Source organism: Pristiophorus japonicus, chromosome 12 (assembly GCF_044704955.1).
Source record: "Pristiophorus japonicus isolate sPriJap1 chromosome 12, sPriJap1.hap1, whole genome shotgun sequence".
Classification (NCBI taxonomy): Eukaryota; Metazoa; Chordata; class Chondrichthyes; family Pristiophoridae; genus Pristiophorus; species Pristiophorus japonicus.
In genome coordinates, this window is record NC_091988.1 from 50,027,759 (window position 1) to 50,045,824 (window position 18,066).

Below are 18,066 nucleotides of genomic sequence, written 5' to 3' on the forward strand. Positions count from 1 at the left end.
TGCATGGCAGATGCAGTATAATGTGGATAAATGTGAGGTATCCACTTTGGTGGCAAAAACACAAAGGCAGAATATTATCTGAATGGTGGCAGATTAGGAAAAGGGGAGGTGCAACGAGACCTGGGTGTCATAGTACATCAGTCATTGAAAGTTGGTATACAGGTACAGCAGGTGGTGAAGAATGCAAATGGTATGTTGGCCTTCATAGCTAGGGGATTTAAGTATAGGAGCAGGGAGGTCTTACTGCAGTTGTACAGGGCCTTGGTGAGGCCTCACCTGGAATATTGTGTTCAGTTTTGGTCTTCTAATCTGAGGAAGGATGTTCTTGCTATTGAGGGAGTGCAGCGAAGGTTCACCAGACTGATTTCTGGGATGGCAGGACTGACAAATGAGGAGAGACTGGATCGACTGGGCCTGTATTCACTCGAGTTTAGAAGGATGAGAGGGTACCTCCAAGAAACATATAGAATTCTGACCGGACTGGACTGGTTAGATGCAGGAAGAATGTTCCCGATGTTGGGGAAATTCAGAACCAGGGGTCACAGTCTAAGGATAAGGGGTAGGCCATTTAGGACTGAGATGAGGAGAAACTACTTCACTCAGAGAGTTGTTAATCTGTGGAATTCTCTACCGCAGAGAGTTGTTGATGCCAGTTTGTTGGATATATTCAAGAGGGAGTTAGATATGGCCCTTACGGCAAAAGGGATCAAGGGGTGTGGAAAGAAAGCAGGAAAGGGGTACTGAGGTGATGATCAGCCATGATCTTAATGAATAGTGGTGCAGACTCGAAGGGCCGAATGGCCTACTCCTGCACCTATTTTCTATGTTTCTATGTTGCTATCCCCCTTGCAATAAAGGCCAACATTCCATTTGCCTTCCTGATTATTTGCTGTACCTGCATGCTAACTTTTTGTATTTCATCCAGGTCTCTCTGTACTGCAGCACTTTGCATTTTTTCTCCATTTCTCCATTTCAATTATAATTTACTTTTCTATTATTTCTGCCAAAGTGGATAACCTCTCATTTTCTCACATTATAATCCATCTGCCAAATTTTTGCCCACTCACTTAGCCTGTCTATATCCCTTTGCAGATTTTTTCTGTCCTTCTCACAATTTGCTTTCCCACCCATCTTTGTATCATCAGCAAACTTGGCTACATTACACTCGGTCCCTTCATCCGTCATTAACATGGATTGTAAATAGTTGAGGACCCAGCACCGATCCCTGTGGCACCCCACTAATCACTGTTTGCCAACTGGAAAATGTCCCATTTATCCCGACTCTCTGTTTTCTGTTAGTTAAACAATCCTCTATCCGTGCTAATATATTACCCCCAACCCCGTGAGCTTTTATCTTGTGCAATAACCTCTTATGTGGCATCTTATCGAATGCCTTCTGGAAATCCAAATACACCACATTCACTGTTTCCGCTTACATCCTGAATGAATTCCAGCAAATTTGTCAAACATGACTTCCCTTTCATAAAACCATGTTTGTTTGAATAATGCTTTTGAAATGTCCTGCTACTGCTTCCTTAATAACGGACTCCAGCATTTTCCCAACGACAGATGTTAGGCTTACTGGTCAATAGTTTCCTGCATTTTGTCTACCTCCTTTTTTAAATAGGTGCGTTTCATTTGCGGCTTTCCAATCCGCTGGGACCGCCCCAGAATCCAGGGAATTTTTGGTAGATTACAACCAATGCATCCACTATCTCTGCAGCCACTTCTTTTAGGACCCTAGGATGTAAGCGATCAAGTTCATGGGACTTGCCCGCCTTTAGTCCCATTATTTTACCAAATACTACTTCATTAGAGACTGTGATTGTATTAAGTTCCTCCCTCCCTATAGCCCCTTGATTATCCACTATTGGGATGTTTTTAGTGTCTTCTACCGTTAGACCGATACAAAATATTTGTTCCATATCTCTACCATTTCCCTGTTCTGCATAGGCATAGCTTCATCACTGTCTCTGAAATGAAAATGCTGATGACAGGTCTCCTGTCACACACCCAGATATAATTGGTGTGATTTGTCAACACAGGTCCTTGAGCATTGGCCTAGAAATTAGGGCATGTTGTTCCCAGTTTTTCAGTGATAAGCAGCCTACTAAGTCCCCAAAATAGCAGGCAGGAAGCACGCACACACTTCTGTCCGGAAGTGCGCATCCGCCATATTGGGTAAGAACAAACAAGGTGCATCCTTTAGCCAAACTTGAAGCAGATGTTAGGTCCTTTGCACATGCAAATAAGGGACCTAACGCCTGTTTAAGGTCACTTCTCCAACATCAGATTGCCCTGAAGCAGTCCGCGCCATCGCCAGCTGCACTCAGGGAAACCAGGTCTAGGGATCGCCATCAACAAAGAAGGTAAGTATCTTGAAATAAAAACAGAAAATGCTGGGAACATTCACCAGTTTCTGTTGAGAGAACGGATAAATCAGCATTTCAGATGTGGATGTTTCATCAGAACTGGAAGAAATTGCAGACGACAGCATTTAATATTGTTGTTTATATCTTCAGACCTTAATTATGGCTCCTATTTTCTCTTTGGTAGGATGTGCTGGTGATGTAGGATGGGTGTGCCAGTGTTTCTGTTGGTTGCTGCTGTTGCAGGGTTGACGGGGGTGACCTCCTGTCAGAGCATGGTGCTGGCAGGGTAGTCACTCTGTTTCTTCTTTTTTCATCTGCATGTGTGTGTCTGTGTAGCATCTTCAGTTTTTATGTTTATACTGTTGGACCTGACAATGCTGTGTCCTGATGAATTGGTCCCGCTTGTTCAATTCATACAGCACGATGAGAACACCCGATGGGATTGCCATCCACTCAGCTTTGTTAGCTGCAGTTTGTGCTGCGGCAGTAATTGCCCAGACTCCAGAAAAGTGTGTCTGAGCCAAATCTTGGCCGTCTGCAAAAAGGCAACAATGGGGGGAGAAAATATGCAGGATGTTGAATGCACAAGTAGAGAAATGCCCACTGTCAAAAACTAGACTTCAAAATATTCAATTGTAGCAACAATAGCGACCTTGCTTTCAGGGCAATCCAAAGCAGGCCACATCCATTTCCCTGTCATGTGCCCATTTTATATGTGTCCAGCCTTGTGAAATCTGCGAAATATGCTGTTGAAATGAGGCTCGTGCATGTCTATAGTGCCTCTTTATTTCCCTCAAAAAGGTGCGCTGTAAGATTAGGTGTGCTGCTGATCAGGCACATGAGTTGTTGGCCTGATTTTCTGACCAAGTACCAGCGAATCGCTGAGCCACCAGCGGAACTGCAGAAAACCCACATTTGTCAGGTGCAGCTTGTACGGCAGATGAAAATCCACCTTTGGAGGAGATATTTTCCATGACAGTTCAATGAGAAATTCCAGTATATAAAGGATATACCAGATTGGTTTCTGGTTAGGGGACGGAAAGAACTAAAAGAAACTGGATCTGTTAGTTTTTTCAAATAAATGTAAATGTTGGCTCAGAAATTGTGTCGGAGTACGCCTCTGACCCGTGAAATATTTCCGAACTTGTCTCCAGGCTCCCAGGCTGCGGTGAGTTCGTGTCTCAGGCCTGCAGGTGTACGCCTGCGTAAAAGCCCACAGATCTCAGAGACGCAGTCGGTTCAGAAGCATCCCTAGGATCACGTGGGCCCGGTCCTCCAATCACAAAGGAGGATTCCAAATGGAATCCCCTAATGATATTCAATGGAATACCCAAATAATTAAACACTTTAGAGAATTCTAATAAATATAAATGCTCTGAATTTCAATTTTATTCATAGCTCCCTTCATTACACCAAATACAATAAAGAATTCATTTTTTGAAAAATAATTTTAATAGGGGCCAATATTTGCATAAACTAATTTTAAGAGTTTGTGCATCATTTTTTATTTTTAAATGTTTAATTTAAGGTTTATAACAACTCATACACTGATGAATGCAGGCCCTATGCCTACTTTTACCAGCCATAAATGTTGCGTGGGCAATTGCTGAGCAGTTTTGGGCAAATGGCCCAACTCTGTGTCAGTAATACTGATTTTACTGTTGGTTCAGATGATGTCTCAAGGCATGCATTGACAGATTCTAAGTTCCGGGTTTTCGCTGAAACCCCAAAATTGAGGGGCCTTTCAGGATTACTCAGTGTACGCCGTCAAAGACACTGTAATTTTAGGGCCAATATATACTTTTTGGCTTGTGTATTTCCCAATCCGAAAACCCCATCCCTGTGTTTATTGCAGTGAAGCTAAGTGGTGATATGTCTTGGTTTAAGGTGCTGCAAAATGGCACAAATTTGCCTCTGACTTCATGGCAGCTTTGTTTTTGATGTTTGAATCCACCATTGTGTTAAAGACAAAAATAAAATGTGTTCTTGTAAATGTAATTAAGGAATTTGTGGCATTAGCTCTTGGTTTCCTGTTTGTAGGCGGAATGAACAATACTTGGTGTGTTAATGTAAAGGGTAGGAAAGCAGTGTTGTGCAGTAATTAAGTGACAACTTCCATTCATTAGAAGTACAAACAGAAAACACTGGAAACTATCAGCCAGTCAGGAAGCATCTGTGGAGGGAGAAACATAAAACGAACACTTCACGTCAATGACCTTTCATCAGAACTGGACAACTTTTGAGTAGATACACAGCCAGGGAAAAGGAAAACAAACCTGGGGGCTGTTTGGGGCGGTAACCTTCCGGAGATGGACTTTTATCACCCGGCTCGGAAGTCCTGCCCCCGACGCGGAATTGGGTTGTGTGCCCCTCAAAGGAAGTGGAGCGCTGTCTCAGGTCCCCTTCCTTGGAGTGGCACTCCCGGGGTGGCTGCACAGCGCTGAGGAGCCCAGCACTAGCGGAGCAACCATGTAGCGCTTACAATGCCACTCCCCTTCAGTTAAAGGGGAGGGCCCCTGTGCAATCTGCAGGCCCTTTGGTGGCTGCAACTGGGCCACCAGAGTCGCGATCGACCGGGCCATCGGCCTGGCACCCATAACGGAGTATCGGGCTGCATCAAGGCGGATCGGTCGTTGCAAGGGTGCTTAAGCTCTCCCCTTTAAGGGGTGCACCGGCGGCAGATGTCCACCAGCTTCGCGCCCTGCGAGGCTGGTGCTGACATCCACCCACGTCAGCCTCGTGGCCCGCAGGGCAATTTCTCCTGCGGGGCGCAAAGGGGTCAGTGTGTACGGTGATGACATCATTGCCGGTTGTGCGTTGGCCTGGGGTGCTAATCGCGGGGCGGGCCCCAGAGCTCCGGGACAGTTTCCCGGGGGGTGCCCCCCCCACCCCCGGCAAAAGCGCCATTGTGCCCCATTAGCCCCCCCCCCCCCCGAGGCACTAACGGGCATATAAAAAGGGTCAATTCTGGCCCCCTTTTATTTGAAGGAAGTGAGTGGAGTTAAAGGATACATTGTTCATTGTGAGAATAAGCTTGGCCAGGTGGAGGAGAATGGTGGTGGATGGAGACTCCATCCCACTCTGACCTCTCTGTCCTTGGCCTCCTGCACTGTTCCAAACAAAAGAAAGAAAGACTTGCATTTACATAGCGCCTTTCGCGACCACCAGATGTCTTAAAGAACTTTACAACCAATGAATTACTTTTGGAATGTAGTCACTGTTGTAATGAGCGGAATCGCGGCAACCAATTTGCATACTGCAAGCTCCCACAAACAGCAATATGAAAATGACCAGATAATCTGTTTTGTTATGTTGATTGAGAGATAAATATTGGCCAGGACACCGGGGATAATTCTCCTTCTCTTCTTCGAAATAGTGCCATGGCAATTTTTGTGTCCACCTGAGAGAGCAGACGGAGCCTCGGTTTAATGTCTCATCTAATAGGCAGTGCAGCACTCCCTCAGCACTGCACTGGAGCGTCGGCCTAGATTTATTTGCTCAAGTCCCTGGAGTGGTACTTGAACCCACAACCTTCTGACTCGGAGGCGAGTGTGCTACCCACTGAGACACAGCTGACACTAAGGCTTATTGCACCGGCTGATAAGGCCGGTTTCCGAGAATAAATGGTGTCTGCCTTGTTACCACCCAATTCCGGCGTGGACCATAGCGGCTGCCATTTTGGGCAGGTTGCCTGCGCTCTGCTGGAAAAATGGTAATTAGTCAGATCGTGATGTCAATCAGCGTGCCCTCTGAATTGACACACGACCTACTATCGCCGCTCCATTTACTGCCCTCTCCAAAGCATACACAACTCAACGTGCGATCAGCTGCACGATGGACCACCCACCTGCGCTTCTTAAAGGGGCATGCAACTTTGAGGTAAGTTTAGTTTTTTGCATTTGTACTGGTTCCTGTACATTTTATTTGAGTAGTGGCTCGGAGTAAGATATTTAAAACGTTGTCAAAGTCTGCAGGGAGTGCAGGGTGTTTTCAAGGCTTTGGCTCTTAAAGGAAGGCCTCTGAGAACACCACTTGCTCCCAGTCCTAGGGACTCTGGTTGCAGTGCCCCTTGGGCTGCAGCATGACATGGAGATGGAGCAGAGGCTGCAAAGGGGACAAGCTCCTCGCAGAGGGAAGAAGTGGAGTAAGAGGAAGAAGAGGAATAAGATGAGTAAGAGGAAGAAGAGGAGAAAGCAGAAGAGGAGGAAGTGGAAGGAAGGAAGTAACCTCGACAGCCCCTTTGTGGCTGGGATGTCCGAGATGGAATCATCTGCCTGTAGTACCAGTGAACACAACCCCAATTCCCCTTTGAACATTTGCCGCACATCTTCCCTTCCTCTGTTACAGACCATCACAACGTCCTCTTGACCACAATGTTGAAATAAAAGCCACCATAAAGCAAACTTTCGAATCCAACTATATCTATTTATGCATCCAATATTACATCCAAAAAATCAACTAATCACCCTAGTGCAGTCCCTTTGTGACTGTTTTACATGTGCTGTTCCTGTCCTAGTGCTCCTATGCAGTGCTACCCCAGTAGCTGCAGCATGGCTGGTTGAAGGTTCCTGACACTCAGTGGGGGAGATTGCAGATGGCCTAGCAGTACAAGCTCGAGGAGCTGGTGGCTGGGAGTGTGAATTAGAGTCAGGTGTTTCTTCTCCTCCTCCTCCTCCTCCTCCTCCTCCTTCTCCTCCTTCTCCTTCTCCTTTTCCTTGTCCTCCTTCTTGCTCAACCACTGGCTGGGCAGGCTGGATTTATTGGGTGTCTGAAATGAGGAAGGCACAAAGATAGGGTTGTGGTGAAGGGGGGGGTTTTGGGGGGGGCGGTAATGGAAGAGGTGCATGCATTCACCGTATGCAACTTGTAAATCAGAACATATTGTGGAATGAGGCAGACGTGGGATGTTAGAAGTAGGATTAAAGTATGAGGATACCGGCATCTTGTATTCTTTCAGCCTCACCACTGGCCAAGGGCTCAGCCATGCTCCTGCCAAGAATGCCCAGCACCATCTCCTCCAAGAGGGTGAGGTGAAGCTAGGAATGTGAGGTGTGCCTTGTGGTTGGGAGAGATTGTTGGTAGGTGACTGATGGGGGAGTCGTGCATTGCGAAGTGTGTGAGGCTAATGGTGCAGTTGATAGAAGACGACTTTTGAAGGTGCATTCACTGACCTTGACCACTCATCAGATGTCATGAAACTTCTTTTGGCACTGGAGCCAGGTCCTGGGGGGTGACACTGCTGACAGACTGCCTTGGTGATCTGGTCCCACTTCATTTTTTCTGGAGGGCCTCCTGGTCCCCTGTGGGTAAAGGGCCTCTCTTGCAGTGTTCACCTCGAGAGCTGCATAAGAGACCCTGGGTGCTCTTTCCCTGCCCTCTTAAACCAGTTGGGTTAGTGCTGAAGCACTTTTAATATTCAAAGGAAGGGCATTCACCTTTAAGAGGTGCAGACTGCCTTTAAGAGGTGCAGGCTGGCTTTAAGTGTAAATAGCCTCGCGTGAACATTGAGAACTTCGGCCCCCTGCTGAACACACAGCCTGTCAGCAGTGTTTTCAGCACTGGGCTATGCCTTACAATCATGTAAAGTAGCAGGCAGCTCCTTTCAACGGGAGTAGGCAGATTGCACATGTCCAATTTTGAGCATTTTCCAGTTTCACCCCCCTCATGTTTCTACTTAGCACTTTCAGCCTCTGGCCTTAATATTGACTTTAAGAACTTCAGAACTTAACCACGGCTCCCACAGCTGGGTAATGTAGGATGGGTGCGCCAGAGCTATTGAGAATGGTGGAGGTGTGGGTTGGTGCTTAGGATGGGGATCCCCTATCGATACAGGGTGGTCTGCAGTCCTGGTATAACATCTGTGACATCTTCCAGCTCTGACGAAAGGGCATCGACCTGAAATGTGAACCCTATATTTCTTTCTCCGCAGATGCTGCCTGACTTGCTGAGTGTCTCCAGCATTTTCTGTTTTGATTTTACATCTCTTGCATCCGCAGTATTTTCCATTCATTAGAAGTGTGGGTGGCACTAGATCATCGTTCAGCAGTGCTTGCAGTTTTGTAAAGCTCCTGGCATACTTGCCCAGAGCAGTTGATGCAATTCAAAAAGCTCTTTGTCTCCTTTGCGTAAACACCATTCTGGCTGGTGCACTTAGCAGTCTGTTTGATAGTTATGCAAATGTTTTTATTACAATATTTCATTTAAATCTATTAAAATAACCACTGATGATAGTGAACGACACAATGGGTATAGTGTCAGATGTTTCAGCACCTCCTATTTCACTTGTGCCAGAACAATCAGAAGGGAGGTAAACCCTGATATACATGGGTTACAGCCTAAAAGAACATCTCCTGTATTCAGCCAATATCACTAAAAAATAGACTATCTGATCATGGTGTTTATGGGACCTTGTTGCATGTAAATCATCTGCTACTCTTTCCTACATTATGGCAATGACTGAACATCAAAAATACTTCATTAGCTGTGAAGCGCTTTGGGATATCCTGAGGTTGTGATAGGCGCTATAAAAACATGTTATTTTTCTCTGATGGCATCCCTGATAGTCTGAAGTTCTCGTTATCTTGTAGTCATGTCTTACCTGCTTTAGTCCTGAAGTGTCAGCTGTGGCTAACTCAGTAGCACTCTCCCCTCTGTGTCAGAAGGTTGCGGGTTCCCACTCCAGGAACTTGAGCACAAAAAAATCTAGGCTGACATTCCAGTGCGAGAGAGCACTGCACTGTCAGAGGTGCCGTCTTTCGGATGAGATGTTAAACTGAGGCCCCGATGCTCTCTCAAGTAAAAGATCCCATGGCACTATTTTGAAGAAGAGTAGGGGAGTTATCCCCAGTGTCCTGGCCAATATGTATCCCTCAGTCAACATACCAAAAAAAATTATTATCTAGCCATTACCACACTGCTGTTGTGGATGCTAACTTGTGCACAAATTGGCTGCCGCGTTTCCTACATTCCAACAGTGACTACACTCCAAAGGTACTTCATTGGCTGTAAAGTGCTTTGGGACATCCGATGGTCATGAAAGGTGCTATATAAATGCAAGTCTTTTGTTCTTTTGTTAAGGACAAAGAGAGCTAATTTATTGTCAAAGCCTAGTCACAGTAAATAAACATATGAATTCTGGATTATAAATCAAGAATCTTTCATGCTGCAGAACGGGGCTGTTTTCATACTTATTTGAGCACCACTTAGTGTTGGCTTTTTCCAGTTAATTTGCTCCCCAATTTTCCGAACTTCTTGGTTCTCCTGAAGGCCATGACTTCTTGCTGCGATACGATTACAAAGGTACTGCATGTCTGCCTAGGCCTTTCCCAAGTGGCCATTATTCATGCTTGAGTCTTGAATGTGACTGTTGACAGGCTATTGAACTGCGCAGGCACCACAGCTGACCACAATCCTGTCCTCACCCAATATTCACACTTCCATGAGGGGTCGCTGGATAATATCCAAGCAGTGGGAACCCCAGCTGCTTTCCCCCTCCTTAACCCAGGGCCACTAAAGCCAATTGTAGAATCTTGATTATCACCTTGGCTGGGAGCAGGCAACTCAGCACAGTCTGAGGATCAAACCTGTTACCTTCCTGGTCCATGTGGTTCAACCATTTTACAGGTTATATTCTCGTTTGAATTTTTGTTGCAATGCCTGTATTTAAAATTCCTTCGATGCATTTAACCGTGTACTATTGAAAGCCCATAATTTGATGGCAAACAGAATGGATATTTAGAATGCTGTGCACTATGTTTAACTACATTGTTGTTGGCTGTGTTTGTTTGAAGGATGCAGGTGTGTGCACGGAATCTGCAGCAATGGGATTACTGGAAACGGAAGCTGCATTTGCTTTTCTGGTTATACTGGGCCAAAATGTGACCAGGGTAAGTATTTCTTTCTTAATGTTGGTAGGTTAAAAATACTGAGAATGAAACATAATGGTAGCAATGTTAAACTATCCTGCCACTGATGGGATTGCGTGCAATGTTAGTTTTACACCCTGCCCGATATTTCTCTCCATTGAAGGCAATGGAGAGTAATATTGGACGGGGTGTAAAATCAGTTCCACCTGATCCCGTGGATTTCCTGCCTGATGAGTTGCCCCCAATAATTCATCAGACACCCAGTGCGTTGCACCACAGAGTGGTTTCGACTGAAATCCTCTACTTGCAGCCTTTATGATTTAGGACTCATCACTGTGCAGAGACAGTAAGCAGAGGAGTGTAAATTAGAGGGAAAATAACCTCTGGTTGCCATTCCGCATCTCCTAGTGGCTGGTTTCCGAATAGTATTGATGGAGACCTCGGAGAAGCCTGTGAAGGTGTGAGGTACACCAAGTCCCCAAAAAGAAGTGAAGAAAAATCCTTTTAAAAATAGGAAGCTCGTTTTCAAAAAATAAATAAAACGCTGATGTAAAAATAGTTCTTTACAAGCAGTTTACCTGTAGATTTAGGCTTTTTTGCAAGTTGTTAAAAGTATAATTATTAAAAGAATTGGTGGAATGACAATGGACTTTGACTCTGTCTAGAATGCCCTTAACTCTGTCATGAATTTCCATGTTTCCATTGGTTTAGTTCTGTTTACTTATGTATGTTTTAGAGAAAAACTGCAAGATTTCTCAGAGTTAGTTCAATTTACTTCAGTGTTGAGGGATAATTTGATCAAAGTTTTCAAATATTAAGGGGAACAGATAGAAAAGATAGAGCGAGAAACTATTTCCGCTGGTTAGGGATTCTAGGACTAGGGGGCATAGTCTAAAAGTTAGAGCCCGGCCTTTCAGGGGTGAAATTAGGAAACACTTCTACACACAAAGGGTGGTAGAAGTTTGAAACTTTCTTCTGCAAATGGCAGTTGATATTAGATCAATTGTTAATTTTAAATCTGAGATTGATAGATTTTTGTTAACCAAAGGTATTAAGGGATATGGGGCAACGGTGAATATATGGAGTTAGGTCATAGATCAGCCATGATCTCATTGAGTGGTGGAACAGGCTCGAGGGGTTAAAGGGTCCACTCCAATTCCTTTATTCCTACTGCTCCTCTCTGATGATTAGGTCTTACGGTATTGAAATTCAGTTATACATTAATTTTGTTGACCAACACAGAAGGTTGGCAGTGATTAGTCTCTCTAATCCTAGCTAATTATTTAAGGGAAGGCACTGAACGGGATCCAAATATGTTGGCACATATTAGAAGGCAAGTCACCCAGATCTGTTACTTGGATTCAAATCTATGTCGACGAATAAGGTGAAAGTCACCTCTCCCCGCTGGGAGGAACATTCCAGGTGGGAAGTTCCCATGTCATTAAATTGGAAATCTCACAGACTGAAATGGGAAGTGGAAAAATAAAATCCCATTGTTTCAGTAGGGCTTTCTTGACATACGGGAGGGACATTGTAGGAAAAGTGCAGAATTAACTTTAGCATGTGGCCTTGCCATGCCTGGCCTGGGAATGCTTGACTGCTAGTGAGTGCCCACAATGGGAAAATATTACATTCTGTAGCAGACACTCCACACCTGAATCAGCACAAAAAATATATAAATGAACCGGAGTAAAATCCGACTGTAGGAGATCTAATGCTTCAAAAACTGTGCAGCACATTCGGATTAACATGAATCCAGAGTTACTAATTCTATTTATAAGGTATTTTCATCTTTTATAATATTTCGTTTAAAGATTTAAATTTGTTTTCAACGTTGGGTTATGGGCGATGGGATTGTTTCATTCAAAGCAAAAGGCAGCCCAAATTCAAAGAGATTTATTTATTGATATGGTGGGACAGTTGCCTCTTGCCGTAACACTTTATCACTCAACTCAGACGTGATAATTCTGCGTGAAAAGAATGGAAATAAATGCTTGTTGTTTTTCCTCAGAGGTCCCTGCTTGCAAGGCCCTGCGATGTAGAAACAACACACAGTGCGTAGAAGGAAAGACGGGGAGCTTAACCTGCACGTGTATGCCTGGCTTTCAGGAAATTGCAAGGATCTGTGTGGGTAAGAAAATTACCCTCTCGGCACATAACAGTTTGCAGGGAATTTTGCTGCAGGTTTGAGACTGGAAATAAAAGTTTTGGCAGTTTCATGATGTTTGTTTTCAAAACCTTTCCTATTAACACTAACAGAAATATTTACTGCTGCTCTTTATCTGCACAGTGAATTTATTAAACGGGATGGAGATTCATCTGGATATTTTCATCTGTATTCTCCCCACCCTCCGTTCCTTTCCACCATTTTCTGGTGGTCATGCCTTTCTGCTGTCGATCATTATAGTTCAAATTATTGTTTTGGTAGCTGTACTATTGTGTAAACATTTTACACTTTAGCTGTTGTGTTTATCTTAATGTGGTCTAGTTCAGATACCTGGATAGTGATCTCTATTTCATTAGAAGAAAAAAAAGAGATCTGATAGCGGTGTTCAAAATAATGAGAACTTACTGATAAGGCAAAGTAATAAGTTGGTAATGAGAGGACATACATTTCAGAATGAAGGGAAAGGTTAGGAGAATTCTTTTTCCACATAAAGGTTTGTTAAAAAGTGAAAGATCTCACCAGAAACAATGGTGGAAGCAGAATCCATGAAATGGAAGTAGGTAAAATATTTGAAAAGGTTATGGGTAAAGGATAGAGCGATCTTTTAGAGAGTTGGCACAGGGATGACGGGCTGAATGGCCTCCTTGTGTGCTGTAAAATTCTATGAGCAACATTGTTGAGGCAGGAGCAGCCCCAGACCACACTCAAACATACAGTAGAAAGCAAATATAGATAGTATGATGGCCAGCCACTGCTGTCCCTTCATTACTGGGAGGATATGCTGAATATACCAAGCTGGCCATCATGGATTGCCATTGTGCAGTAATATAGAACAATCTTTTATATTCAGCTAGCCCCTTGCCTGTGGTGTACCCAGAGGCTGGTGATGGAATAGTGCAGCTATGCTTTGAATAAGACCAAGTGATTGTAGACCCTGGCATCCATTATGATCCTTCCTCCAGGGAATACCAAAAGGCTATGTTAGTATAGGTTTGGATCTCTTCCCATTTGGAGTAGTTAGAAGTCCATTATTTAATTACTTTATTTCAAAAGCTGACTGCTCTCTTTATATATATATATTATATATATAATATGCGTGTGTGTGTGCCTGAGTTACCAAAGATCTGCAGGTAACACTGTTCCTAAACAAACTTCCTGTAAGATTTGCCAACTCCAAGTGTTTTGATTCCACAACAAAGTGACTGATTTGCTGGACAAACACTGTTATTTGAAATAAAAACAAGCAAAGCGACAGAATGGGTTTTAAAATGATCGTTAAAACACAGGCCTTCCTGGAATTAGGAAATCAGCAAATAATTTCTCAACAATGCAATCAAACCACATGTAGATTTGCTAGGACACCAGGGATGAGAGGCTATATTTACAATTAGAGACTTAAAAAACACTAGAAGTGTATTCACTAATGCAAACAAGGCTAGAGCAGGCCCTAATAGAAATTTTGAAAGAATTTTAAAGAGTAAATAGTGAAAGGTTTTTTTTCCACTGCAGTGAATCAGTAACAGGAGATGTAGGGGCTGAAATTCAACTTCCCGATAAGGCCTGTTAATGCCAGAAAGCGGCAGCCAAGAGGTGGTGTTGAATAGCCGTCGATATTTTTGTTGAATGGCCGCCGCTCGCGAAATTCACCTCGCCAATTTTTCTGGCGATCCCCACTTCTGCCCCGCTGTTGCCGAACCCTCCTAAGTGCATCACTGCCGATCTCACGCCCCGAAGCAAAATTTACCTCACAAAACCTTGCGGCCTCCACGCGGTGCCCCCGACGGTTTTTTTCTGTCGGTGCACTGTGCTTGCAGTGTGTGCAAAATGATGGTGCGGCTGCCATTAAAGGGGAGGGCGTGCTGCCATGGCCCCAATCTTATTTTTTTTGGTCGGCTGACTGCCGGGTCGGCCCGACAATTATGCATCCGGGTTCGGCCAGGCCGCCAACAGCGGCTCTCCCCTTTAAGTGAAGGGGAGAGAAATGGTGACACGTCAGAGTGATGATGTCATCAGCGCTATGCTGATGAGTGACAGTGGCGGACAATCTGCCCGCCCCCACTTCCGCCCCTCTGGTGACCGATCTTCTGTTCTCCGCCCCCACTTCCACCCCTATTATGACTGACTTCAAGCCCGCTCGAAAAAAAAAGACAAAGAGCTGAATTTCACGCAAGAGGCCACCGCATCCACTGCGGCGGTTAAAACACATCAAACATGGTAGGTGCGGTCAGTTTCGGGTGGGGCTAAACTTAAAATTAGTACTAAAAACACAAAAAGGGAAATTAGCAGAAATACTTCCACACAAGGGGTTCTTAGAATATTGAATGCATGAATCGATCATGGTATTCAAAAGAGAATTAGATAAGCACTTTAGGAGGAAAAATATTAACAGGTCTGAGGAAAGAGTAGGGGAATGAAATAATGTAGATAGCTTTGATCTGAAGCGGGACTCATTACAGACGCAATAGGCCAAATGGTCTCCTTCTTTATTGAAATTTCAGCGATTCTGAGTACTTTAAGGAGTTATTTTTCCTGTGGAAGTATCATCAAATATCTTTCTTGTCACCTTGCTGTTTTGCACATGTATCCCTGTCACACACCCTGTGTGGGCCACGGGTAACAGTGTGTCGACTCATGTTCACACTTGCATGGAGCCTGATCTTATTGTTAAATGATGGAAGATTTTTCCAAAGTCTTGGATGTAGGTGATACCATATTGTAAGCAGTAGAGAATCATTTCACTTGTATTAATGATTGCAAGGTGCACAGTGCAAATGTTGATAGTTGTTACCCATACTCTGTGTGGGTGAACCTATTATATAAGCCCTTTCACCCCTTTTGGGCAGTTCCAATTTTGATAAATTTGACATTAGTTTACATCTGAAACATTTGTCTGGGAAATGAATGTTCAATATTTTAAAATTAAATCTGTTATTTGTTATTCTGTACTCTAGCAATAAATCCATGTACTGCGAACATCTGTGACAAAAATGCAGAGTGTCAGTACTTTGGTGAAGGAAAACACCAATGCATCTGTCACCCTGGTTACCATGGAAATGGAAAGCTGTGTTTGCCAATGAATCCTTGTGGTGTAGACAATGGCGGCTGTCCTGAATATTCTACTACGTGCAAGTATCTGGGGCCAGGAAAGGTACATGCAATTAAGTACTAGGTTCAATATGCATGTTATTGAATTTCTAAATTAAGGAATTGCCTTGTTAGTTATCCACAAAAATTAAGATTTCATTATTAAATGATCTGAAATCAAAGTAATTTATGATTAACCTGTTTGATTCAGTTCCATATTGATTTAGTTGATAAATCACAGAGATTGAAAGGCTCCAGTTTTGATCTCTTGCCTTGTTCTAATGTAGCTGATTTCATCTAGGATGGGGGGGTGGGGGGGGGGGGTGCAAGGGGTAGTAGGGGGCCACTGCAATTGGCTTCAACTCCTCCGGGCCACGGATGGTGAAAGCAGCCAAGATTTCTACTCCTGATCGCTGTTCAGTAACTTCTGTAGGAATGTGCATGTTTGTGACAGACTTGGGCAAGGTGGTGATGTCCCCACAATCAAAATGTCTTCCAGTGCTCACACTTGAAGAATGGCCACTTCCATGGGGTACATGGGGATGGTCCACACCCATGGAACTGTGGAGTTGAGATGGGGAAAATTTTAAAAAAATTATCTGGTTTTCAAATTAAATATGTGCAGCCTCTGCTAAGTTTATCACAGATGAAGATTTCCATGGAATTTTCCTTTCTTTTCTACAGTCATCTTGTACGTGCAAAGATGGATTCATCGGCAATAATTCATCAGGAGGGTGCACCTTGAAAGATGTTTGCAAGCCGACTCTCTGTAATAAGACAGCAAAGTGTGTAACTGTGTCACCAGGAAATTTTGAGTATGTGTTTACCAACAGATTCTTTGACATTTGATGGCTGTTGTTGATCTCATTGAGTGCACATCACTGTTGGAAAATTAACCTATTCTACATTATAAAATATAAGAGCAGGGAGGTTATGCTTGAACTGTATAAAGCACTCGTTAGGCCACAGCCAGAGAACTGCGTGCAGTTCTGGTCACCACATTACAGGAAAGATGTGATTGCACTAGAGAGGTACAGAGAAGATTTACGAAGATGTTGCCTGGACTAGATAATTTTAGCTATGAGGAAAGATTGGATAAGCTGGGTTTGTTTTCTTTGGAACAGAGGAGGCTGAGGGGAGATTGAATTGAGGTGTATAAAATGATGAAGGGTCTAGAGAGAGTGGATAGAAAGGACCTATTTCCCTTAGCAGAGAGGTCAATAACCAGGGGGAATAAATTTAAATTAATTGGTAGAAGGATTAGAGAGGAGTTGAGATCTTTTTTCACCCAGAGATTGGTGGGGATCTGGAACTCATTGTCTGAAAGGGTGGTAGCGGCAGAAAACCTCATCGCATTTAAAATTTACTTGAATATGTACTTGAAGTGCTGTTACCTACAAGGCTATGGACCAAGAGCTGGAAAGTGGGATTAGAATGGATAGCTCTTTTTCGGCCAGACACGATGGGCCAAATGGCCTCCTTCTGTGCAGTAAATGTTTTTGATTCTATGATTATTTCCAGATAGCGAAGAACATTAGAATAGAATATGATTTGAATATTCATAGGTATAATGTTACAATGCATATGACAAACCTAAAGTATGCAAGTGCTGTATGAAATAATTTATGTAGCCATGACTGAAATATGGCTGGGGGGGGTGAATTTTCAACTGTTGGTCACTCGTTTCTCACCTGAAGTATGAGTCACAAGTATGAGTCACTGGCAGAGGAAAATCCGGTGGTGACCTTGGACACTCATTTGCCCACCTGATTTAATTTTATGGCAGGCCTATAAATGGACACTCAGTACTCCAGCCCCAAACAGGCAGCAGGATGTTTAAATATGTAAATCGGGCCCTACACCAGTTGCGGGACCCCGGTTGGAATTTTCATGAAGAAATGGCCGAAGAAAGTGCATACTAGTCCCAGCTTTTCCAGGAGTTGAGCAGCCAAACCAGCGGTCCTTAAAGGGACCACTGGAGGCCACTCAGAAAAGGTTACTTAATGGGTTTTTTGAAAAAATTTTTGGAGCCAGGAGGAGCATTCATTGGTACAATGTGAAATGATCAGAGAAGATCGTTTAAAATTTCTTCACACGTGCATGAAATTTTTCTGTTGAATTTTTCTATGGTTGCATGAGACTATGATTGTGGCTGTCCTGAGATTTATTATATCAGTTTCATTATATAGATATTATATAAAATTCTACCGGTTGCTATCAATGTTCCCTCTAATTTTTTGGGGTGTGCGGCCCCTTTAATGGGCTTTGTGGCCCATTCAAATTTCTGCGCACACGTGGTTTTTCCATTGTAAAGTTGGCGCGGGGCCTCCAGACCACGGGAACATTGGTTGCTTTGTCTTAAATGTGCTCCTGAAGATTTTCCCTCTTTGTTATTTCTAGTTAAACTGTAAGTGCGTTCTACATGAGGAATTCTTACCTTTTCATTGTTTACAGGGAGATCTTTCAATTGGCTTTGCCCCTGGATCCAGCTTGCAAATTAATTTTTTGCGTATGCAAGCTAAATCATTAAACAACCCGAGTTTACCTTTCACACGGAAGAAACTTTTGTTTTAATGTT

General features: G+C 43.6%; 1 protein-coding gene across 6 annotated transcripts in view; it reads left to right on the forward strand.

Annotated features, from left to right (window-relative positions):
* Positions 1 to 18,066, forward strand: part of stab1 (stabilin 1) — a 271,384-nt gene that overhangs the window by 27,538 nt on the left and 225,780 nt on the right. For all 6 annotated transcript variants that reach the window (XM_070895414.1, XM_070895415.1, XM_070895416.1 and 3 more), the window contains 4 exons: positions 10,163 to 10,258; positions 12,249 to 12,368; positions 15,356 to 15,552; positions 16,173 to 16,303. In XM_070895414.1, the coding sequence (XP_070751515.1) occupies positions 10,163 to 10,258; positions 12,249 to 12,368; positions 15,356 to 15,552; positions 16,173 to 16,303 (544 nt within the window). The remainder of the gene's footprint in view (positions 1 to 10,162; positions 10,259 to 12,248; positions 12,369 to 15,355; positions 15,553 to 16,172; positions 16,304 to 18,066) is intronic.